This window comes from Pelophylax lessonae (assembly GCF_965119305.1).
Source record: "Pelophylax lessonae genome assembly, chromosome: 3".
Taxonomy (NCBI): Eukaryota; Metazoa; Chordata; class Amphibia; order Anura; family Ranidae; genus Pelophylax; species Pelophylax lessonae.
This window is the reverse complement of record NC_138770.1, coordinates 660196387-660220092: the sequence shown is the minus strand read 5'-3', so window position 1 is coordinate 660220092 and position 23706 is coordinate 660196387. Positions and strand designations below refer to the sequence as shown.

Sequence of the window (23706 nt, the reverse complement as noted above, 5' to 3'; positions counted from 1 at the left end):
TTGTTTGTGTTACCTTCTGAGTTGGTTGCGTCTTCCCACCCCTCACACCTGCACTGCTTTGGTACATCCCACTAGTGAAGGCTAATGTGGATGGGCGGCCACTGTCAGAGGACGGAAGAGAAAATAGAATTTTTGTAAGAACTTACCGTAAAATTATTTTCTGAGTCCTCTGACAGTCGCCACCCCCGCCCCTCTGGGTTTTTTTTTTTTTGATCTGGGGGTTATTGCCTTCCGGTACTGCTTACTACAAACTGAGGACCAGTGGTAACTGGATCAGGATAATGGCTGGGGTCGGCCCCCTAGAGGTGTGTCTAATTATAGAAAAGTTTTTTATTAACATTTCTAACTGCCTAGCTTACTCCTGCAGAGGGCGCCATTACCCAATAGTGAAGGCTAATATGGATGGGCGGCAACTGTCAGAGGACAAAATAATTTTATGGTAAGTTCTTACAAAAATTCTACTTTGCTACAATGTAAAGTAGTGAGTGTACAGCTTGTATAACAGTGTAAATCTGCTGTCTCCTCAAAATAACTCAACACACAGCCATTAATGTCTAAACTGCTGGCAACAAAAGTGAGTACACCCCTAAGTAAAAATGCCCAAATTTGGTCCAATTAGCCATTTTCCCCTTCCCAGTGTCATGTGACTCGTTAGTGTTACAAGGTCTCAGGTGTGAAAGGGGAGCAGGTGTGGTAAATTTGATGTTATCATTCTCTCACTTTCATACTGGTCACTGGAAGTTCAACATGGCAAAGAACTCTCTGATCTGAAAAAAAGAATAGTTGCTCTACATAAAGATGGCCTAGGCTGTAAGAAGATTGCCAAGACCCTGAAACTGAGCTGCAGCACAGTGTCCAAGACCATACAGCGATTTAACAGGACTGGTTCCACCCAGAACAGGCCCCGCCATGGTCGACCAAAGAAGTGGAGTGCACGTGCTCAGCGTCATATCCAGAGGTTGTCTTTAGGAAATAGGCATTAGAGTGCTGCCAGCATTGTTGCAGAGGTTGAAGGGGTGGGGGGGTCAGCCTGTCAGTGCTCAGACCATACGCCGCACACTGCATCAAATAGGTCTGCATGGTTGTCGTCACAGAAGGAAGTCTCTTTTAAAGATGACACACAAGAAAGCCCGCATACTGTTTGCTGAAGACAAGCAGAATAAGGACATAGATTACTGGAACCATGCCCTGTGGTCTGATGAGACCAATATAAACTTATTTGGTTCTGCTGGTGTCAAGCATGTGTGGCGCAACCAGGTGAGGAGTACAAAGGCAAGTATGTCTTGCCTACAGTCAAGCATGGTGGTGGGAGTGTCATGGTCTGGGGCTGCATGAGTGCTGCCGGCACTGGGGAGCTACAGTTCATTGAGGGAACCATGAATGCCAACATGTACTGTGACCTACTGAAGCAGAGCATGATCCTCTCCCTTCGGAGACTGGGCCGCAGGGCAGTATTCCAACATAACGACCCCAAACACACCTCCAAGATGACCACTGCCTTGCTAAAGAAGCTGAGGGTAAAGGTGATGGAATGGCCAAGCATGTCTCCAGACCTTAACCCTATTGAGCATCTTTGGGGCATCCTCAAACGGAAGGTGGAGGAGCGCAAAGTTTCTAACATCCACCAGCTCCATGATGTCGTCATGGAGGAGTGGACGAGGACTCCAGTGGCAACCTGTGAAGCTCTGGTGAACATCATGCCCAAGAGGGTTAAGGCAGTGCTGGAAAATAATGGTGGCCACACAAAATATTGACACTTTGGGCCCAATTTCGACATTTTTAACTTAGGGGTGTGCTCACTTTTGTTGCCAGCGGTTTAGACATTAATGGCTGTGTGTTGAGTTATTTTGAGGGGACAGTAAATTTACACTGTTATACAAGCTGTACACTCACTACTTTACATTGTAGCAAAGTGTCATTTCTTCAGTGTTGTCACATGAAACAATATAATAAAATATTTACAAAAATGTGAGGGGTGTACCCACTTTTGTGAGATACTATATGATAAAAATGATAGACCCTTCATTTCTTTGTAATGGGCAAACTTACAAAATCTGCAGGGGATCAAATAATAATTATACTATACTTGGAATTCATTTTTCAGTCTCTCAACCTAGTACTAGTAAAATAGCACACGCAATTAAAAATGTTTACTGAACTGATAACAGGTTACAGGCTACAGAAATAGTTTCTCTCTCCGGTTCCATCCAGGGTGCCAAACCTGCAGACATCACGCAGGCTGCCGAGCTTCCATCACGACCGCTGTTAAGGCAATAGCACCTGCCCTCCTGTACAGAGCCAGGCCCCATAAGTTCAACAGGGGAGCCCAGAGCAGCAGTAGTGTACAGAATTACTAGAACCAATCCCCTTTTGGCCCTCCCTGTGTTTACAATGCTTCAGTTTGTGAATGAACAGGGAGTGTCTGTACAGAGTGCTTCCTGTTCATTCACTCTGCAACTGAGGCTGCAAAGAAAGGATTGAGATATCTGTGTCTTCAATCTCTCTGGATCAAAAGTGAGAAGGTTTGGTGTCTATTTAGACCCCTGATATTTCATCAACCCCCAGAGTGCTGTTCAAAAATGTAAAATTGTAAAAAAAAAACCCATAATTATGGGCTCATTCTTACAGGTATTCTGGTTGCATGAATGAGTGATTTGTTCATGTGGCTGGAGTCGTCTGTTAGGCTTGTCAGCCTAAGCTAGACTGTATGAGGGCTCATGGTTTCTAACAGCAGCCCTGGCTCGATGATCACAATAACCGTTCCTTCCATCTAACCGTCCTCTGTCAGGCAAGGTGTGAATTGATTAATTCGGAAACAAAATCTAAAAAATAACCTCTGTCAGGCAGGTGGTGTTGGTCTAGCCCAGTGATGGTGAGCCTTGACACCCCATATGTTTTGGAACTACATTTCCCATGATGCTCAACCACACTGCAGAGTGCATGAACATCATGGGAAATGTTGTTCCAAAACATCTGGGGTGCCAAGGTTCGCCGTCACTGGCCTAGCCTCCAGTGGCTCTACACCAATGGGAAGGCCCTCCAAAGGAGCATCTTACGGCTCCCAAAGAGTCTATAATTAACAATTGCAGATGACCATGTAACAGAATGTTAGTCAACACATTCGGGGGCCTATAAACTTCCTTCTTCAGGGCTTAAAGCGGAGTTCCGGCCTCAAAAATGACTTTGGGCCATCCGCTTTCCGACATTAACCTTAAAAAAGAAATGGATAGACCCGATTTTTTTTTTTTTTTTTTTTTTTTTTTTTTTGTTTACTTACCTTGTTATAGAAGAAAATATACTTACCTTCCTTCCACTTCCTCCCTCTGCGGCCGTAGCCCGCGCCGTCTCTTCCTGCTTGTGATGACTCCTGGGAGCTGAACGTCATCGCTCCCAGGAATAAATGCGCCTGCACCTGTCCTGCTCGTCACTTCCGGGGCAGGCGCGTCATTCCCTGCTAAACAGCTTCTTGGCATGCCCAGAAGCTGTGTAGGGATGACGCGCCTGCCCCGGAAGTTACGGCGGGGCCGTTGCAGTGCATCGTGGGACCGAAGAAGACACGGAAGAGGACACTGAAGAGGACACTCCGGCTTCAGCTGCCCACACCTGAGATTGCAGCGCTGGACAAGACATTTTCAAGGTAAGTATTCTAAAAGGTAAGTGCGACCTGGGACAGTTCAGAGGCTATCCATTGTGGAATGTACTAGCCCTGACTGTCCCGGGGGTATTGTTTTCTAAGAAACTTTCTGAGTCCGGAACTCCGCTTTAAGTAAGAATGACAGAGCTTCCTATGATTATCTCTAATGCACACATTTATAAGACCGTCAATGTCACCTTCTTGATTGCACTTTTCCCAGGAATCTTTAGTTACATCCCTATTGGATTACAGTGCAGGAACACAGGACTCATGCCTTCCCTACAGACAGAACGGCAAGCTGCCTTGTTTACATAGGCAGATCGCCGTTCTGCTTGTGTACTGAACAGTTGGCGAGTGCCGGCGGACATCGAGTCCGCGGTACTTGCAGCTGGGCTCCCACAGTGGGAGAGAGCTGCAAGTGCACCCCAGACCCAGAAGTGTCGGATCATGTTCTAGGTACGTGATCCGGCACAGCCGTGCCACTTGTCCGCCGTATATCTTAGTCAGTGTTTCCAGACCTTATTTCAATTCAAGGCATCCTTTGTGCATAATTTTAATCTCGAGTCACGCCATTCTAAAATGTAAAAGAAACATGTAACAGTTTTACCTAATGCAGCAGCATCGACACACGTAGCACACCCAATATTAGAGATTATTTATTTTATACACCTTTGCACACTGGCACTGACCAGTCTTCCAGTATTTCTCCTCTCCCTCATTTTCCTTCCCTCAGTCAGGTAATGTGACCCCAGAGAAGGGCAAACAAGGACATCCTCAGATGCTCAATGTCTTCCTTATTAATTTATGACATTTATTAGAATCCCAACAGCTGGCTCGCTCTGTGCCCAATGTAATGCTAAACAAATTAAAACCTGTGGCTTTGTGTAACAAAAAAATGCAGGTGAGATCCACCTGCCAGCATGCTGACAAATTTGGGCAACTTGAGGCAATATTTTGCATTTTGCCAAGGCACCCCTGAATAGCCCAGAAGGCTCCCTGGTTGAAAAAGGCTGATCTAAGGTATACGGTCGGCAAGTGGCACTTGAGTATATTATTAATCAAATGGGTAGTAGCACAGGGTTGCCACATCATAAAGATCCCGAAGGGTCAGTTCACACCTCATGCAGTTCAGTGCGTATTTTTCTGCATCAAAAACGCATGGCTAGTAGGTTATATGGTTTTTAATGGCATAGTTCACACCAGTGCAGTCAGTTCCTGGAAAAAATGTAGAACATGCTGCATTTTTTCTGCACCGGACTGGACTGTACTGGAACGCGGTAAAACGCATTAAAAAACGCACTGAAACACACATGTCCTTAAGGTTAGGGGAAAAAATAAAGGGGGGGGGGAATGCACTGGACCGCACCAAAAATGCACTGGAGTGCATCAAAAACATGCCTGCAGAAAAGCATCCGGAACTCATTTGGACTGCGTTTCTATGTTGTGAACTGGCCCTAAAGAAATTTTATTTGGACCCCTGAGGGCCATTGGGTAAATAAAAGGATATCCAACAGTTTGACTAAGAACCTGCAGATCTCTTCATCACCTGGCGAAGATCTGACTTGCAAAGTGTGTTACTGAGGAGCAAAAGTGCGGTGGGGCAAGAGTGTGTGGCAACTAATAACATGTAATATGCCATGGTCATTCGGAAAAATCCACCATCAACCACTTGAGTTTTTTTTTTTTTTTTTTTTTTTTACTGTGTGCATATGTCTGAAAGTAAATGTGTCTCACCTTAGAATAAATGACAATACATTTCCATTTGTTGGCATTGCATTCCTTTAAGCCTTGTATCTTTTTTTTTTTTTTCTGTTGGCTGTTAGTGTAGAATTTTTGTGCCAGTGAATCTAGTATTGATCGATGCTGAACTTGCAGGAAATAGAAGGCCAATAATAAAGGTTTACCACTTATTTTATCTGCCTAACATCACCTCTATACCCCCTGAGGTGGTTTCTGTTCTCAGTCTGCTGCATCAGCTCCTCCGCACGGCGCTTCTCGGAAAAGCGTATTCAGTAAAAGTGGAAGCTGAGCAGTTGCTGTGTGACTTTCCTGCTGAGACAGAAATTGTCTGATCTCTGCACTGATCAGGGATGCTATTGTGAGCTGTATGAGATATATATGATCCTAACCTTTTAAAGGACCACTATTGTGCAAAATATTGTATTTGGTAGCATCAAGTCATACTGGTAACAATAGTGTTCCATATATAAAATCATTTTTTTTATTTCACATAGCATGGCATTTCTTTTCTTGGTAATGTGATCAAGCTGTCCGATATAAAAGTAAGTGACAAGCATTGACAGAAACTAGAATACAGCTGCTCAACCATCAAAGATGATTTGGTATCCAAATGCTCTCCATTGGGTAGACGCCAATGGCGCGGGGGCGCCGTTCCCCCGGCAGACGCCAATGGCGCAGGGGCGCCGTTCCCCCGGCAGACGCCAATGGTGGGGCGCTGTGGCCCCCTTAAATTCTAAAGGACAGTAAACTGGCCCTTTGTTTAGAAAGTTTGTAGACACTTGGCCTAGATCATGGCTCTTCTTAATCAAATTGGGGATTAAAGCAAAACTTTACTCTCTCAACCAAAATTGACTATTTTTAAGGCTAACGCTTAGCATTAATTATTGTGACAACAATCGGCGCAAATAAGCCCCCTAAAAAGTACTAAACGTGTAAAAATAGTTGTGAAGATCTGTGAAAGGAAATTACAAAAAAAGCTTGCTGCACAGCCAAACACTGTAAGTGACTCCAGAACATTTATCACCAGGCCATTGGCGACTAGAAAAAGCGGCCTGGCGTCTGGGCTGCACTGTGGCCCCGTGGACTAAGATGACATGCCGGAGGTAATTGAGGTAATAAATACCCAGCTGGCTGACAAAGTCAGGGACATATATTCCATACATTGACACCTCCTCAAGGAGGACAACTCTGTTGGTAAGTTTGTTTCAGGTTATCCACAGATGGTATACAGGAAGGCTCATTCTTTAAAATACCTCCTGGTACATAGTGACATTTCTTGGAAACCAAAAAGCCTCCTTAGAAACATGGGTTTGACCAGATGTGGACATTGTGATGTCTGTCCTTACATGATAGAAGGGGAAACTTTGGAGTTGCCAACAGGTAGGATCCTGAAGTGTAGGCAACGTGCAAATTGTGACTCTGTAGGTGTTATTTATGTCATTTTGTGCTCTTGTAAATCCTTTTACATTGGCAAGACCATTAGAACGATTCGCAAACAATTTCAAGACCATATATATGACATTAATACATATTACCCATGTGCTCCCTTAGCTAGACGTGTGTTTATCACACAATAGAGATCCCAGCTGTTTACGTGTCTGGGTTTTGGAGGTAGAGATTGCGATCGGCATTCTGGGTAGCCAGTAGAGCTGCACGATTAATCGTATGAAAATCGCGATCTCGATTCACCCCCCCCCCCCCTGACAATCTAAACCTGACATATTCTCCATTCTTTGCATAGCTGAGGGAGCAGAGAAAACAGCTGTGGAAAACTCCCAGTAACTATAAACAAAATGATTACATTGTATCTTTCCTCCCGCAAACGCCTATCAGCAAAGTCTCCCAGTAACTATAAACAAAATGATTACATTGTATCTTTTCCTTCCCTCTGCCAGGGAGAAAGGAAGTTTAACCTCTTAAAGACTAGACCTTTTTATGACACTTGTTGCTTGCAAGTTTAAAATCATTTTTTTTTGCTAGAAAAGTACTTAGAACCCCCAAACATTTTATATATTTTTTTAGCAGAGACCCTACAGAATAAAATGGCGATTGTTGTAATATTTTATGTCACACTGTATTTGCGCAGCAGTCTTTCAAACGCAATTAATAAACTTTAATGAATAAAAAAAAAAACGTAACAGTAAAGTTATCCCAATTTTACACAGAGAATCGTGAGAGAATCGTGTTCTTTATTCCAAGCTAAAAAAATCGTGATTCTCATTTTGGCCAGAATCGTGCAGCTCTAGTAGCCAGCTTGCAGAAAAAATCAGGAAGCTGCGAACACAGCGGCTTTTGACGCCCACACCGGAGATGGCCACGCTCTGCAATCATTTTTAAAAGTAGGGAAATGATCTACACTCAAATACTGTACTGTAATCTGAGAATAGTGTTAATGTAATTGGTGATATATTAGTATTAAAGGGGTATTTTTATTTAAAAAAAGTATTTTCGGCCAGAACTTCGCTTTAACTCTTTCATTTATCAGGAACCTTTGAGACTCACTACAGATATTTGGAGACAAGGAGTTTGTCCTTCCAACTATCCATGGATCAGTCCTTTTTGAGATTGACTCACATTTCCTCTCCAGTCCCTGTTACTTTCCATAGACAGGACATTGATCACCAACATAGTGACCACAGCAACTTCTTTATCTCCATGAACCCCACATTTCTAATACCTGTTTTGCATTAATATAAATAAATAAATCAATCAATCAATAAATAAATATAGATAGATATAGATTTTTGTATCATGGTACAATTAGTCTACTTTACATAGTGGAGGATGAGGGGTTGGCTGTATGAATGATTCGAAGTGTGTGTTGTCCTTGGTACCATTTTATTTCATGCTACCATGCACAAATCCATGACCTAGCATTTTGTGTGGTTTTTATTTATTTTTTGTGTTTCTCAATTAAAGTCCATTATATACTCGAGTATAAGCTGAGATTTTCAGCATGTTTTTTTCATGCTGAAAATGCCCCCCTCGGCTTATACTTGAGTCACTGTCTTTTTAAAAATGGCGCCGACATGTCACCGCGCATGTGCCGCATCCCCGGGAATAGCCGAACGTGTATAGGCTTTCCCGAGCATCGACGGCGCGTTTGAGGTGACGTATTGGCGCCGGGCATCGCAATTTTTAAATCGAAGGTGCCTCACCGAAAGGTAAGTGAGACTCATCCGCAGCCCCTGCATTTCCTCATGCAGTGCTGTGGGCATGGTACAGGGCATTCTCCTGTACCATGCCCATAGCACTGCATCTACTGTGCCATGCCCTTACCATGACTTGCGCCATCTCCTGTACCATGCCCGCAGCCCCTGTTTTGGGTCTTGTGGTGGTCCAGTTGGGTCCAGTAGCTGCTGCATTTCTCACCCTAGGCTTATACTCGAGTCAATCAGTTTTCCCACTTTTTTGTGGTAAAATTAGGGGTCTCGGCTTATATTCAGGTCGACTTATACTCGAGTATTTACGGTATATATATTTTTAGATATCCAGTAGGTATTTGTTCACTAATTCAATTTTTTTTTGGACTGGGTGGTATAGAGTATTAAACCAGTTTCTTTTTATCTTAAGTATATTATCCTATTGGCTTTTTACTGGTATACCCCCCCCCCTCCTTTTTTGTGGCGAATATTACTTTTCACGCCCTTTACATGTCTTGCAGTGCCTACCATCAGTTTTAATTCTGAAAGGAAAGTAAAGGTTTTTCTGACAAATCTGTTGGGGTGTACTCATTTACGCTGAACACTGTGTATTATTTTATCACATTACTACAATTGACCTAAAGCCTAATGGCTGGAATACACGAAAATTTCCGTTCAGCGAGCGATCGGCTGATATTCTACTTGTTAATGCCCAGCCATCAATGAGCGATATCGATATTGTGAACGAAAAATACCGTTTGAAAAACCCGAAAAATTCTGTCGTCTCGTTTGCGGATGAACGATATTCTATAAGTTGGTGTTGAGGTCGTTCATTTGAAATCTGTGTAACCTCCTCACCTCAAAACAACGTTTTCGACCGACGAACACTGTTTTCGATGGTCAGCGGTCAATGGTCGGGCCATATTCGGACCGTGTATGTTAGCAACATTTTCGACCGACAAATACTTTTCAAAAGTCGGTGGTCTAATGATCTTCAAATCGTGTATTCAGGCCATAACTCAGGAAACTTGAAAATTGATCCCTTTCAGTGAAGCCGTGTCTGTACGGCAAGAGTTGACTGCTTGTTTAGTCTTGGTTGAGAGTTTTTGCACTTTCTCTTCCCTGGTTCTCTGCTCCCATGGCAGATGGTGCTCCCCCATGCTCTGACAGTAGAATGTCTATAGGCGTCGTCACATCTATTTCAGGGCTGCAGACCCCTTATTTAGTCTTGATGTCAGGATCTTAGACCACTGGAGCATGTGAGGAATAGGGGACACTGCTGAGGACCAGTCTAGCAGTGTGGAGGATCGGGTAAGCCCCCGTTCACACTGGGACGACCTGTCAGCCGACCTGGTCGCCTGACAGGTCGCCGTAGGTCGCCTTGCATTGAGAAGCTATGGACCCTTTCTAATAGGTGCGACACAAGTCGCTCCGACTTAGAAAAAGGGTCCGGAACTTCTTTGGTGCGACCTGCATAGACTTCGATGTTATGAAGTCCGTGCCGGCCGCTCCGAGGTCGCAGTGCGAGAAGCGCGCCGTGACTTTGGAGGTCGCCCCGGGAAGTAGTGTCGCCCCAGTGTGAACGGGGCCTAAGTGGATCTTCTTTGGGCCATAACTCTAAAGCAGCAAGTACAAAAGAAATGAAACCATGTCATAAATATTCATTTTGATGAAACCAATCTCAGGCCATAAATGATGGTAAAGAAGGAAACTGTTCTAAGGATTTCCTTCTGCCTCACAGCCATAAAGCATTCTATTCAGCGGAGGCATTAGTCACCCACAGTTTACCTGTTGTCATGTAAAAGGCCTGTCATGACAAGACGCTGATCTTGTTAATGCTTCAATGGACTGTTTTCCTGTTCATAAATAGATAACTCTAAGATTACCAGCTGACATTTGTTTTCCATATCTACAACTGGTATTAATGAAAGTCAGCTGCTGTTTTGCAGGAAAATATTCCACAATGTTCTAAATAAATGATGATGATCGGTACATGGATCAAAAACAAGATTCTTCACTGCAACAAACCTCCGTAAGGCCCCTTTCTCACTTGTGCGACCTAAACGTTATGCAATTTTGTCTGGTCTTAAAGCAATGCCTGTGAAATCTTGAAGTCTGTGGACCTCAAAATGCATCAAAGTCGGACCAAAGTAGTGCAGGGACTACGTTGAAGTCCCACAGATATGAACGGTATTGATTGGAAATTGTGGCGTACGACTTGTCATGCAAATTTGCAGTCCCAAGTCAGGAAAAGTTGCACAAGTGGGAAAGGGGCCTAAATGCAGCCCAGATATTCTTAGGGCTCCACTCACACTTGTTGGTGCAAATTTGGAGTGCAACTTTGAAAGGGTACAACTTGGATACAACTTTTGATTTGACCGGTAAGTGGCGGTTCACACTGCAGCGGCACGACTTCGGGGGCGACCTGTGAAGTCGCATGCACCGCGACTTCGGCAACGACTTGCACGGACTTCATAAAATGAATGTCTATGCAAGTCGCTTTAAGTCGCCCCAAAGTAGTACAGGACCCTTTTTCTAAGTCGGAGCGACTTGTGTCGCTCCTATTAGAACCGTTCCTGTACCAGTCAATGAACCATGACAGTGCGTGACTTGTCAGGCTGACCAAGTCACCTGACAAGTCGTACCAGTGTGAATGGACACTAATAATGGACAACTATTACACACAAGTTGCACTGTATAACATTCAGGTCGGACTTTCATGCAACTTCTGAGGGTTAACATTGAAATCTATGGCCCTTAAGTTGCATGAAAGTCGGACCAAATTAATGCATGAACTATGATGTCTCTGCAATTTTAAGTCGCAAATATATGAATGGCTATCATTGGAAAACATAGGGAACAACTGGTCATGCAACTTTGATGTCTAAATTACCATGCCAACTTGTAAAGTGTGAATGAAGCCTTAAGTGGTGTTAAACCCAAAAGTAGACATTTATTATCCACTTGACCTCCGGAAGATTTACCCCCCTTCATGACCAGAGCATATTTTGCTTTACAGCATTGCGCAGTTATGCATCGCTGTACCCAAATAGAATTTATGTGATTTCGCGCCACAAATAGAGCTTTCTTTAGGTGGTATTTGATCACCTCCTGCGTTTTTTTTTTTTTTTGTTTTGTTTTGTGCTATAAGCAAAAATATACTGACAATTTGGGGGGGGGGTGAACTGTTTTTCCTTTCTGCTATAAAACACATCCAACAAAAAAAAATCTAATTTCTTCCTAAATTTAGGCCAATTTGTATTCTGCTATATATTTTTGGTAAAACAAAATCCCAATAAGCGTATACTGATTGGTTTGCGCAAACGTTACAGCATCTACAAACTATGGAATATATAATAAAATTTTTATTTAATTTTCTATACTTGTAATGGCGATCAGCGACTAATGGCAGGACTGCGAAATTGCGGCGGACATTCTGACACTTTGTGGGAACCAATGAGGAGAAAATGAGGGGGTGCGGCTGAGCCTTGGCTCTATGTGTCTTATGAATGTATAGAGCAGGGCTCAGGAACGAGCACGCACCAGTGCTCCCATAGCAAGCGGCTATTGGGGGGGGGGGGGGTTGTTAGGGAGGGAGTTTATTTTATTTATCTTTTCTGATTTATTATTTATTTAATTTATTTTTATTTATTTATTGCATTTGAGTAGAAAAAAAAAAAATGCACCAGTCTGCCCCAATCGCGCTACAGAAGTAGCACCAAACCTTTTTTGAGCTTTCGGCCACTTGGAGTCAGGATATTAACCTAATGATCCAGTGATGGCGAACCTTGGCACCCCAAATGTTTTGGAACTACATTTCCCATGATGCTCAACTACACTGCAGAGGGCATGAGCATCATGGGAAATGTAGTTCTAAAACATCTGGGGTGCCAAGGTTCGCTATCACGGAGTCCTAATCTATACAGATGATTGATTGATTTATTTATTTTTTTTCCTCCAGCATTTTGGAGCTTTGGGCTTCAAAATGCTGAGGTATGTATAGGTCCTGATGCCAACAACTAAAGGTAGGATAAAAAGCTGAGGTTTTTTTTTTTTTTTTTTTTTCAAATGACTTTATTGGGAAAAAGTAATAGCAATACATGAATACTGTCACATATAGGGGTATAATACAACATGAATATATTCAAGATAAAAGAATAACAATGGAGTTATTTTAGTCTAAACTAGATAACAAGAAATAAAAGGGAAGAATAAGGAACGCATTTAACAGTTCAGTCATTAAGCGGTATCGCATATTTCAAATACACGACCGTTATGATATTAAACAGTTTTCTGTTTCCTTATAGCCCACCACGCCCGAACCAAGTAGATCCCTGATTGCTTGTATGGAATCACGGCACTAAAGTGATGTACAGCAGACGGTCCCCCCATGCACCCCCTCTGGGATCAAACTGTGCTGGGCAGCAGATGACCCTACTCTCCAAGAGTGACTTGGGAAAAGGTTTTAACAATGATGTGCCTTTGTTTGCCATGGATTCCAGGATGCTTCATATTTGATGAATGCCCCATCCCTATATGCCAGAATTCATTCCCATTCTTGTATTTCATTAACCAAAAAGCTGAGGTTTTAACCCTTCCCATTCTCTCCAAAACTAGAAAGGGTTTTGGCTGGAGTGCAACCTTAAAGTATTACTAACCCCCAGAAGCCTGCAGTCACTATACCTGCTCCCCCACAGTACACAGAACATGGAAATGCAATTATTTTAGTAAATATAAACTGCTAAATACCTTTTCTCATCAGCAGTATATAGCAGTCTTGTGACTTCTATCAGTATCTGGTTAAAGCTTTTAGGAGAAGTTTTCATTCTTTTCTGACTGTTGTATGAGACTGCAGGACCCCTGACCCTCTGTCTAGACGGTGCTGATTGGCCCTGTGCTGATCACATGCACCCTTTAACCGCTTGCCGACTGCTCACAGTATATTTACTGCGGCAGTCAGCCCCTCACAGGCAGAGCGACGTAGGTCTACGTCGCTAGCCTGTGAGGCTCTGGAGAGCGAGCGCGCACCGCCGGAGGCGCGCTCCCGCGTGGTCACGGACCCCCCCCCGCGTGCGTGTGACCGGCGGACCCGATGTCTGCCGGTCACTCGGCGATCATCGGGGGAGAGGGAGAAAGTCAGGCGGCTTATGTAAAGCCGCCTGTCATTCTCCCTGGTGTAGAAACACTGATCACACGGTTCTACAATGTAGGACCATTGATCATTGTTCCTACAGCTCAAGCCACAGCCAATCACAGTAAGAATCACGCCCCTAGGGACACACACAGCCCCTCCCTCTCAAATAAAGTTAACCCCTTCACTACCAGTGTATTTTTACAGTAACAGTGCATATTTATAGCACTGATTACTGTAGAAATGTCACTGGTAACCCCAAAAGTGTCAAAAATGTCAGTCAAGGGTCCGATCTGTCCGCCGCAATGTCGCAGTACCGCAAAAAAATCGCAGAAAGCCGCCATTACGCGTTAAAAAAAATGACAAAAATCTTTCCCTTTGTTAGTAAACGCGATAACGTTTGCGCAAACCAATCAAAATACGCTTTTTGCGTTTTTTTTTTTTTTTTTTTTTTACCAAACATATGTAGCATAAAACAAATTGGCCGAAAATGTTAAAAAAATTAGATTTTTACATTTTTTTGGGGGGAATTTCATATAAAAAAAATGTGAAAAATATTGTTGTTTTTGCAAAATTGACTCTCTTTTTTTGTTTATAGAAAATGATTTGATATATGATCAAAAAATCGCACAGGTGATCAAATACCACCAAAAGAAAGCTCTGTTTGTGGGGAAAAAAAGGACATCAAATTAGTTTAGGTACAGCGTCGCACGACCGGACAATTGTCCGTTAAAGTCACGCAGTGCCAAATTACAAAATACCCCCTGGTCTTTTAGCAGCCAAATCCTCTGGGGCTTAAGTGGTTAAAGGAAAAAAAGAAAAAACTCTCTAGCAATACACACCAAACTGAGCATGTGTGACTGCAAAGGCTCTGTCTTATCAAGAGATTGGGGACAGTGGAAGAAGGGGAGAAAAATCAGAGAGGACGGGATCAAACAGCCTTTTTACACAATGCACAGGATTACCCCTTAAAGTAATTGTAGTTTAGTCTCATTTTTCTTTCTATTAAAATAAACCTGTTATACTTACCTCCTCTGTGCAGTTGGTTTTGCACAGAGCAGCCCAGATCCTCCTCTTCTTGGGTTCCTGGCTTGAGCTCCTGGCCCCTCCCTCCTGTTGAGTGCCCCCACAGTAAGCATCTTGCTATGGAGGCACCCAAGATGAGCTGCAGCTCCGTGTATCCATTCAGACACGAGCTGCCGTTCAGCCCCTCCCCCTCTCTATCCCTCTCTATCCCGATTGACTGACTTGAGTTTGGCAGTAGCCAAAGAGTGTCTCAGCCAACTAGGAAAGAGCGTCCCAGACGACTGAGGCACTCTTGGACATCGCTGAATAGAGATGCGGCTCAGGTAAATATTAGGGGGGCTAATTCTCACAGAAGGCTTTTTATCTTCATTAATAGAATACATTAAGATAAAAAAAAAAATCTTCTGACTTTACACCCCCATTAAGTTTCACAGTGAGTATAACAAGTAGGGATGCACCGATCAGATATTCGGATCGGATATCGGCCCCCGATACGGGCAAAATAGCTGGATCGGGGATCGGTAAAATTAACCGATCCATGGGCCGATCCGGTTTTGCTCTTTACATAGCTTGTGAGGGAGCAGAGAACAGCTGTCAAAGAAAAAAAAAAGAGCCTCCTGCAAATGCCTATCAACTCTCCCAGTTAAGTAAACACAATGAATTCAATGTATCTTTTAGAGCTGCACGATTCTGGCCAAAATGAGAATCACGATTTTTTAGCTTGGAATAAAGATCACGATTCTCTCACGATTCTCTGTGTAACAAAAAAAATTGGGATAACTTTACTGTTAAGTTTTTTTTTTTATTCATTAAAGTCTATTAATTGCGTTTGAAAGACTGCTGCGCAAATACAGTGTGACATAAAATATTACAACAATCGCCATTTTATTCTGTAGGGTCTCTGCTAAAAAAATATATAAAATGTTTGGGGGTTCTAAGTACTTTTCTAGCAAAAAAAAACTGATTTTAACTTGCAAGCAACAAGTGTGAGAAAAAGGTCTAGTCTTTAAGAGGTTAAACTTCCTTTCTCCATGGCAGAGGGAAGGAAAAGATACAATGTAATCATTTTGTTTATAGTTACTGGGAGACTTAGGCTACATTCACACCTGAGCGTAGCGTTTTTCGCGCGTTTTTTACCGCGATTTTACCGCGATTTTTGCGGCGTTTTTTACCGCGATTTTACCGCGATTTTTACCGCGATTTTTGTGCAGGCGTTTTTAGATTGAATAGAGATCAATGGAAAACGCCTGTAATCTGCCCAAAAAAGCTCATGTACTTTTTTGAGCGTTGGGCGTTTTGTATACAGCGTCAAAACGCTCAGATGTGAACAGGGGCCATTGAAATGAATAGGATTTGTCTTGTTGGGCGTTTTGAGAGCTGATCCTAGAGCAGAAAAACGCCCCAAAAACGCCCCAAAACGCCTAGATGTGAACGGAGCCTTAATGCTGATAGGCGTTTGCCGGGAGGCTTTTTTTTTTTTTTTTTTCCACAGCTGTTCAGCTATGCAAAGAATCGAGCATATGTCAGGTTTAGATCGTCAGGGGGGGAGAATCGAGATCGCGATTTTCATACGATTAATCGTGCAGCTCTTGCGAATTGGCAGCCTGTTCCTGCATCGCAAACACACCCTTGGCAGTTCACACTGCCATATGCGATATGCTGGGGGTGTCAATGAAATGTTAATGACACCCCCAGTTTGATCGCATATCGCAGTGCGATCTTTACAGTTCGCACAGGATGGATCGCACAAGTGTGAACCACTGTGCGATCCGATCCTGATGCGGCTAAAAAAAAGGTCATGTGCGACTTTGCTGCGGGTGCAGTGCCAATTTAGCCATACAAATTGTATGGCTTAATTCGCACCGCACAGCCGATCGCATGTAATTAAGGAGCAGTGCACTGCGATATTACATGCGACCGCCGCAGCCGCACTAGTGTGAACCGGCACTTAAAGACTAAACCTATGATATTTTAGATTTTGAATGCACAATTGTTATAAGGTATCGGAAGTATTATTTTGTTATAAGCTCACAAAACAGTACGTCCGGATCGGGATTGGAGATTTCACAAAGCAAAAGATAGGCATCGGGATCGGGACCAAAAAAGTCGGATCGTTGCATCCCTAATAACAAGCATGCTTTACTGCATATACACACTGATTTTACTGTTGTGGGTTTATTAACACTTTATGATTCATTAAACTTGTTACTAATAAAGGCTTGAAGATCCACCATCTACTTTCTGTATGGGCAAAAGTGAATTCAGAGGAACCTTCACGAAACGCGTCTTCTCCTCTCAGCCTCTGTACAGTGAATCAATTTGCCCAACTTTGTCGCAATCTTTTTGGAATTTGTTCATTAAATGTAGATAAAAAGTTAAATTTCTTATTCTAGTTCTATTGTGCCTTTTTTAACCACATGTTAAGTAATGTGATTTTCTTCAATCCCCAGATACGAGGCAAATATCTCCATTTTAAAGCCATCTACGAGGATCCTTGCAATGATGTATTATGCAAGAGAACCAGGGAAAATCTGGTAAGTTCCCTGTGATTTCTGGCCTTGTGTCTGAAAAAAATAGCAAGGATTGATAAAGAGTCAGTCATTTTGTTTGAGGTTTTTGTGTACATTGTTTGCGGAAAGCCAAGTCTCTTTCATACATCTACAGTGAGTGTAATAACTGCAAAATCATCTCTGTATATTTTGCAGACCTGATATTGTGCTGCAGTAAATTTATATAAAGGCAATGTGCTGTTATGGTGGTTTCCTTAACCACTTCAATACCGGGCACTTTCACCCCCTTCCTGCCCAGGCCAATTTTCAACTTTTAGCGCTGTTGCATTTTGAATGACAATTGCGCGGTCATGCAACACTGTACCTAAACCAAATGTATGTCATTTTTTTTCCCACAAATAGAGCTTTCTTTTGGTGGCATTTGATTACTGCAAGGTTTTTTCTTTTTTGCTACACAAATAAAAAAAGTTTTATTTTGTTATAAAATTATGTAAATAGATACGTTTTTTTTTTTGGCACTGATGAGGAGGCACTGATGGGGCGGCACTGATGGGGCGGCACTGATGGGGCGGCACTGATGGGGCGGCACTGATGGGGCGGCACTGATGGGGCGGCACTGATGGGGCGGCACTGATGGGGCGGCACTGATGGGGCGCACTGATGGGGCGGCACTGATGGGGCGGCACTGATAGGTAGCACTGGTAGACACTGATAGGCGCTGCTGATGGGCACTGATAGGCAGCACTGGTGGGCAATAATGGGCACTGGTGGGCAGCAATGATGGGCACTGGTGGGCAGCACTGATAGATGGCAATGGTGGGCAGCACTGACAGGGAGGGCACCACTGGCAGGCTCCCTGAGCCCTGATTGCTATCCCTGGTTGCCATGGTGGGCATCCCCGGTGGTCATGGGTGGGCATCCCTGGTGGCTCTAGTGGCAACCCCCCAGGGTCTGCACTGGTAATCAATGTTCTGATTACCAGCACAGACCCCCCCCCTGTGATCAGTGAGTAGTCATTTAGCAAAAAAAATGTTTCAAACTCACTGATCCCCTGGCTGCAGCACAGATCGTCTCTTCTTCTCCTCACTGACAGGATCTGTGTGAGAAGGAGATAAAAAGCCGTTACAACGACTGTATTTACATTACATGACGGCTGTGATTGGACACAGCCGTCATGTGATCAGGAGGGCCAATCACAGGGCCCTCCTGCCAAAACTTGTTGGTATATGTCCGAGGGACACAGGCACATTGAGGTCGCTCCTTCTGCAGGACATTCGGGAACGTCCGATCAGAAGGACGAGACTCCCACCCGGCCATATATGTACAGTGGCCGAGTTGGAGGTGGTTAAAGTGGGACTTTAGCCGGAAAATTAAATCCTGCTAGATCACTTCAAGCTGGCCTCTTTTGCAGGTAAAGATGTGTAAAACATTCAAAATAAGTGCCTATCCTCACACGGGGCACCAAAAAAAAAAAATAAAACAGTAATATAGTGTCTCACCCTGTTCCGCATATATTGCTGTCTTTTTTGGCACTGTGCCAAAAATGTGGAGGCTGATTTGCTGACAGCCTAAAGATTTACTGCTGCTCAGGGGCTTTAGGCTTCAGCGAAATAGCGGCCTCCAGCAAGAAGAAACCAGAGCATTGGCTGGAGGCAATTTACATTCAGAAAATTTCCCACACAGAACATGGGAAAAAGTGGTTATGTGGTTGGTTTTCAAATAGGCAGAGACACAAATTAAATATTTCCTATAAATATATTGTTTCTGTAGGAAAATAATGTGCAAATACAAATAAATGCATGTGCTGTTAAATCACTCAATCTATAGTGCTGTGACATAAAGACAGAAGACAAGACTAGACAAAACATTGCAACAACCGGCCGCTGTAAATAATTAAGTTGAGAACCACTGCTCTAGGACCCGAGTCCTCAATAGGCGGACTCCGGTCCCAGACGTGCTTAGATCTGGACCGCGGTGGTCTGTGCTGAAGCTGCCTATTCCTTTTATCACTGATTGCTAGATCACCGGCTGCCCGGCGTCTAGCAACCAGTGACGTCACACGCCCGTCGCCCAGCATTCACAGCGGAGTTGTAGTCCCCCGTAGTAGTCTGTCGACACATGGAGCTGAGGGAAGACGGGCTTCGGCGGCAGGCGGTGAAGAGACCTCTACTCAGGGCACTGTGCAGCCACAATGAGAGACTGCACCTGTCAAATTCAAGCTGTGATGTCGGGAATGGGGGGGGACTGCTACCCAGACCCGCCCTCTGTGTCAAGCAACACGTGCATAGGGAAGGAGGAGAAGGAAGATATGGCAGCCAGCAACAGAAAGGTAATCATGTGGAAGATGGGGGACCTTTGGGGAAGATGAGGGCAGCGGAGAGGTGCGTGTGTTGCAGAGGTTGTAGCAGCTGGGAAGAGGTGCAGTACAGAGGCATTTACGTACAGGTGATCAAATACTGCCAAAAAAAGCTTTTATTTGTGGGGAAAAAAAGAACAATTTTATTTTGGGTACAGTGTCGCGTGACCGCGCAATTGTCTGTTATAGTAACGCAGTGCTGTATCACAAAAAATGGCCTGTTCATGAAGGGGGAGGTAAATCTTCCTGTGCTGAAGTGGTTAATCACTCTTACTGCCTGTGTCTGTAACAGATATATTTACTGTGTAGCTATCACCTGCAGAGCACTAAACGGAGAGACCCAGGGATTTTGGGATATGTAGTTCCTTCACAGGAAGTGTTGGTTCTTGGACTACAGACGGAGGTCAAGCATTAACCCATGCAGTGCCATGTGGCATGCCCCATGTTTGAACACAAAAATAAACTTCTGATGCTGTGAAGATTTACTCTAATCTAGGCTACGGTGCAACTAATGACACCATGAAAATACATTATGTTCATCTTATGCAGGTAGGACTGTTTATAATGCCTTTAAGTACCGTATATACTCGAGTATAAGCCAAGTTTTTCAGCATGTTTTGTCATGCTGAAAAAGCCCCCCTCAGCTTATACTCGAGTCACGGTCTCGCTTACCTTTACCCTGGTCAGTGCGCATGCGCCACCGCTCGGTAAAGCCCGTACACGTTCGGCTATTCCCGGGCAGACGGCACATGCGCAGTGACGTTTTGGCGTAAGGCAGCGCTATTTTTAAATGTAAGGCGGAAAGGTAAGTGAGATTCGTCTACCATGCCCGCAGCACTGCATCTCCTGTACCATCAGTGCCATATCTGTGCCATGCCTGTACCATCTGTGCCATGCCTGTACCATCTGTGCCATGCCTGTACCATCTGTGCCATGCCTGTACCCTCTGTGCCATGCCTGTACCATCAGTACCATATTCTCTACCATATTTGTGCCATGCCTGTACCATCTGTGCCATATCTGCGTCATGCCTGAACCATCTCCTGTGCCATGCCTGTACCACCTCCTGTACCATGCCCACAGCCCTGCATCTCCTGTACCATGCCCACAGCCCTGCATCTCCTGTACCATGTCCGAAGCCCCTGTTTTGGGTCCAGTTGGGTCCAGTAGCTGCTACATTTCCCACTCTAGGCTTCTACTCGAGTCAATAAGTTTTTCCAGTTTTTTGTGGTAAAATTAGGTGCCTCGGCTTATATTCGGGTCGGCTTATACTCGAGTATATACGTTATATCACAAATAATCAACATTCTATGGAAGAGTATGCCTGGAATGTATAAAGCTACATTAAAGTCTTTTTCTCCCGTATGTTTACAGAGAGCTGGAAGTGCTCGGTGTAAAAAGGAACCTTATTACAGCATTGACTCATTGTGTGATGATAGCATTTGCTACAGATCCCCGAGGAAATAACTTTTTTATAGTTGGTCCTGAATGGCTGCAGTGATTTTCAGTCTTTTTAGATTGTAGAGGGGGAAAAAAAAAATTAAGATCCAATATCTAACAAATACAAATTTCCCGTGGAGTGGAAACATCATATTTTTCTTTTATCTTGCCAGCCAGCTTCGTTATGATACATTGGCACAGATGCTGACGTTGGGGAATATTCACGCGGGCAGTCAAGTGATTGTCATGGAAACCTGCGCTGGTTTAGTGCTGGGTTCTGTTATGGAGCGCATGGGAGGTAAGACATTAAAGCAACATATATTATACATTGAATCTGTTCAAACTTTAAAGCATTGTACAAATAGGCAGAAACCAAGGCCGTAGTTAGCCTGGACACCGCTTGATGTGAGACCTCCAATTTAAAGTGATTGTAAACTTTAACTTAATGACCTTTACATGCTAAATGCTTGGCATCATAAAAAATTAGCTTTTTTTTTTTTCATATTTTGTTGTGGCGCAGCCGGTCTTGCCTACTTGCATCCACTTCCAGCAATGGTTGCATGGCATTTCTTAGAGCAGGTGTCCTGATGATGGCAACAGTGGACCATGCTTGCATAATGTGTGTTTAAATGGCCACTTGTCTCCATTGGAAGCCCGTGTAAAAAGGTCAAGACTTACAGATTTTTAGATATTGAAAAATATTAAATATGTTGAAGAGGAACTTAAAGTGGTCTCTTTTTTTTTTTTAAATAAAAAACACAAACATGTTATACTTACCTCCTCTGTGCAGTTGGTTTTGCACAGAGCAGTCCAGATCCTCCTCTTTTCGGTTCCCTCTTCACTGCTCCTGGCCCCTCCCTCCTATCAAGTGCCCCCACAGCAAGCAGCTTGCTATGGGGGCACCCGAGCCAAGCTCCAGCTTCGTGTGTCTATGTCCGCCCCCTCTCTTCTGATTGGCTAACTGACTTTGACAGCTGCAGGAGCCAATGGCGCCACAGCTGTGTCTCAGCCAATCCTGAGGGAGAGTCCAGGACTCTTGAGGGACATCGCTGGAGAGAGATGGGGCACAGGTAAGTATTAAGGGGTGCTGGGGAGCCTGCTACACACAAGGCTTTTTATCTTGATGCATGGACCCCATTCTTACAGTAAAGCATGGAGGTGGTAATATCCTGTTATGGGGGGGGGGGGGGTAGTAATATCCGGTTATGGGGGTGTTTCTCTGCAGCAAGGACTGGATCACTTATCATGATAGAAGGAGAAATGGATGGGGCAAAATACCATCACATTCTTGAGGAAAATCTTCTGCCCAGAAAGTTGTCAATGGGAAGGTGGTTTACCCTCCAACATGACATTGACCCAAAGCACACAGTGGGCAAAGTAGAAAAAGGTGAATGTCTTTGCATGGCCTAGTCAGAGCCCAGACTTAAGCCTCGTACACACGCAACGATTATCGGCCGACCGATCGTCCGACTTTTGTCCAAGTGGTGTTTTGTTGGTTGGAATGTGCCTAGACTGCACACGAATTTTCTCGGCCAACAAAATTCTACTTCAGAAGTGATGTCATGTGTTGGTTTGTTTTCTTTGTGTTTTTTCTTCTCTGAGCATGAGACTTGCTCATCAGATTTTTCCCTGTCGAAATCTGTACTGACTGCACGAAAATCGGCCGTTGTGTTGACGGCCAACAAAAATTTTATAGCCTGCACACCAGATTTTTTTTGGCTGAAAAGTCGGAGTGGGTTGTCGTAAGCATCATACCAACAAGCCGAAAATCGGCCGATCGGCGGTTGGCCGAAAATTCCCTGCTGATTTTCGACGCGTGTGTACGGGGCTTTAAACCCCACTGAAAATCTGTGGAATGACTTTAAAACTAAAGTCCAAAAACGGTCACCATCAAATTTAACTGAACTTGAGCAGTTCTGCAAAGAATGGTGGGCAAATATTGCAAAGTCTAGATGTGCAAAGTTAGTAGCAACATCTCCCAACAGGCTAAAGGCTGGCATTAAAGCAGAAGGTGGTTCAACAAAATACTGACCCAAGGGGGGGTGATCCTTTTTTTTCCAACTCCGTGATTCGGTTTTTTATTTCATTTTTTTTTTATTTTTCCCTGACATGTTTGGGTTATGTCTTCACTTGGATGTTACAAGTTTCACTGCATAAATACAGTTAGAGAAAACAAAAACTGTGTCTGTCTTCATTTAAGGCTGCAAAGCAACAAAATGTGATTTTCTCTCACGTCCTCTGACAGTGGCTGCCCGATGATATTAGCCTTCACTAATGGGTAATGGGCGTCCTCTGCAGGAGCAAGGCTAGGCAGCAGAAAACTAAGTGAAACATTAAACTAAAGTAAACATTAGTGAAGGCTAATATCATCGGACGGCAACTGTCAGAGGAGGAGAAGAATTTTACGGTAAATTCTTACAAAAATCCTATTATTTTAAAAGGAGGCGATTCTTTTCTATACCCACTGTATACCTTTTAATGCCTGTGTTTATCACATCTACACTTCTATTAACCACTTAAGCCCCGGAAGATTTTACCCCCTTCCTGACCAGGGGGTATTTTGCGATTCGGCACTGCGTGACTTTAACGGAAAATTGCACGGTCGTGCGACGCTGTACGAATTTGACGTCCTTTTTTTTCCCCACAAACAGAGCTTTCTTTTGGTGGTATTTGATCACCTGTGCGATTTTTTTTTTTTTTTTTTTTGATCATGCGCTATAAACAAT

At 43.7% G+C, this 23706-nt stretch overlaps 1 protein-coding gene across 1 annotated transcript in view; it reads left to right on the top strand.

The window, feature by feature from the left end:
• TRMT6 (tRNA methyltransferase 6 non-catalytic subunit) overlaps nucleotides 1-23706 on the top strand; it is a 99692-nt gene that overhangs the window by 43062 nt on the left and 32924 nt on the right. Inside the window, exons 5-6 of the mRNA XM_082251243.1 lie at nucleotides 17125-17208; nucleotides 21154-21278. Of these exons, the coding sequence (XP_082107369.1) occupies nucleotides 17125-17208; nucleotides 21154-21278 (209 nt within the window). The remainder of the gene's footprint in view (nucleotides 1-17124; nucleotides 17209-21153; nucleotides 21279-23706) is intronic.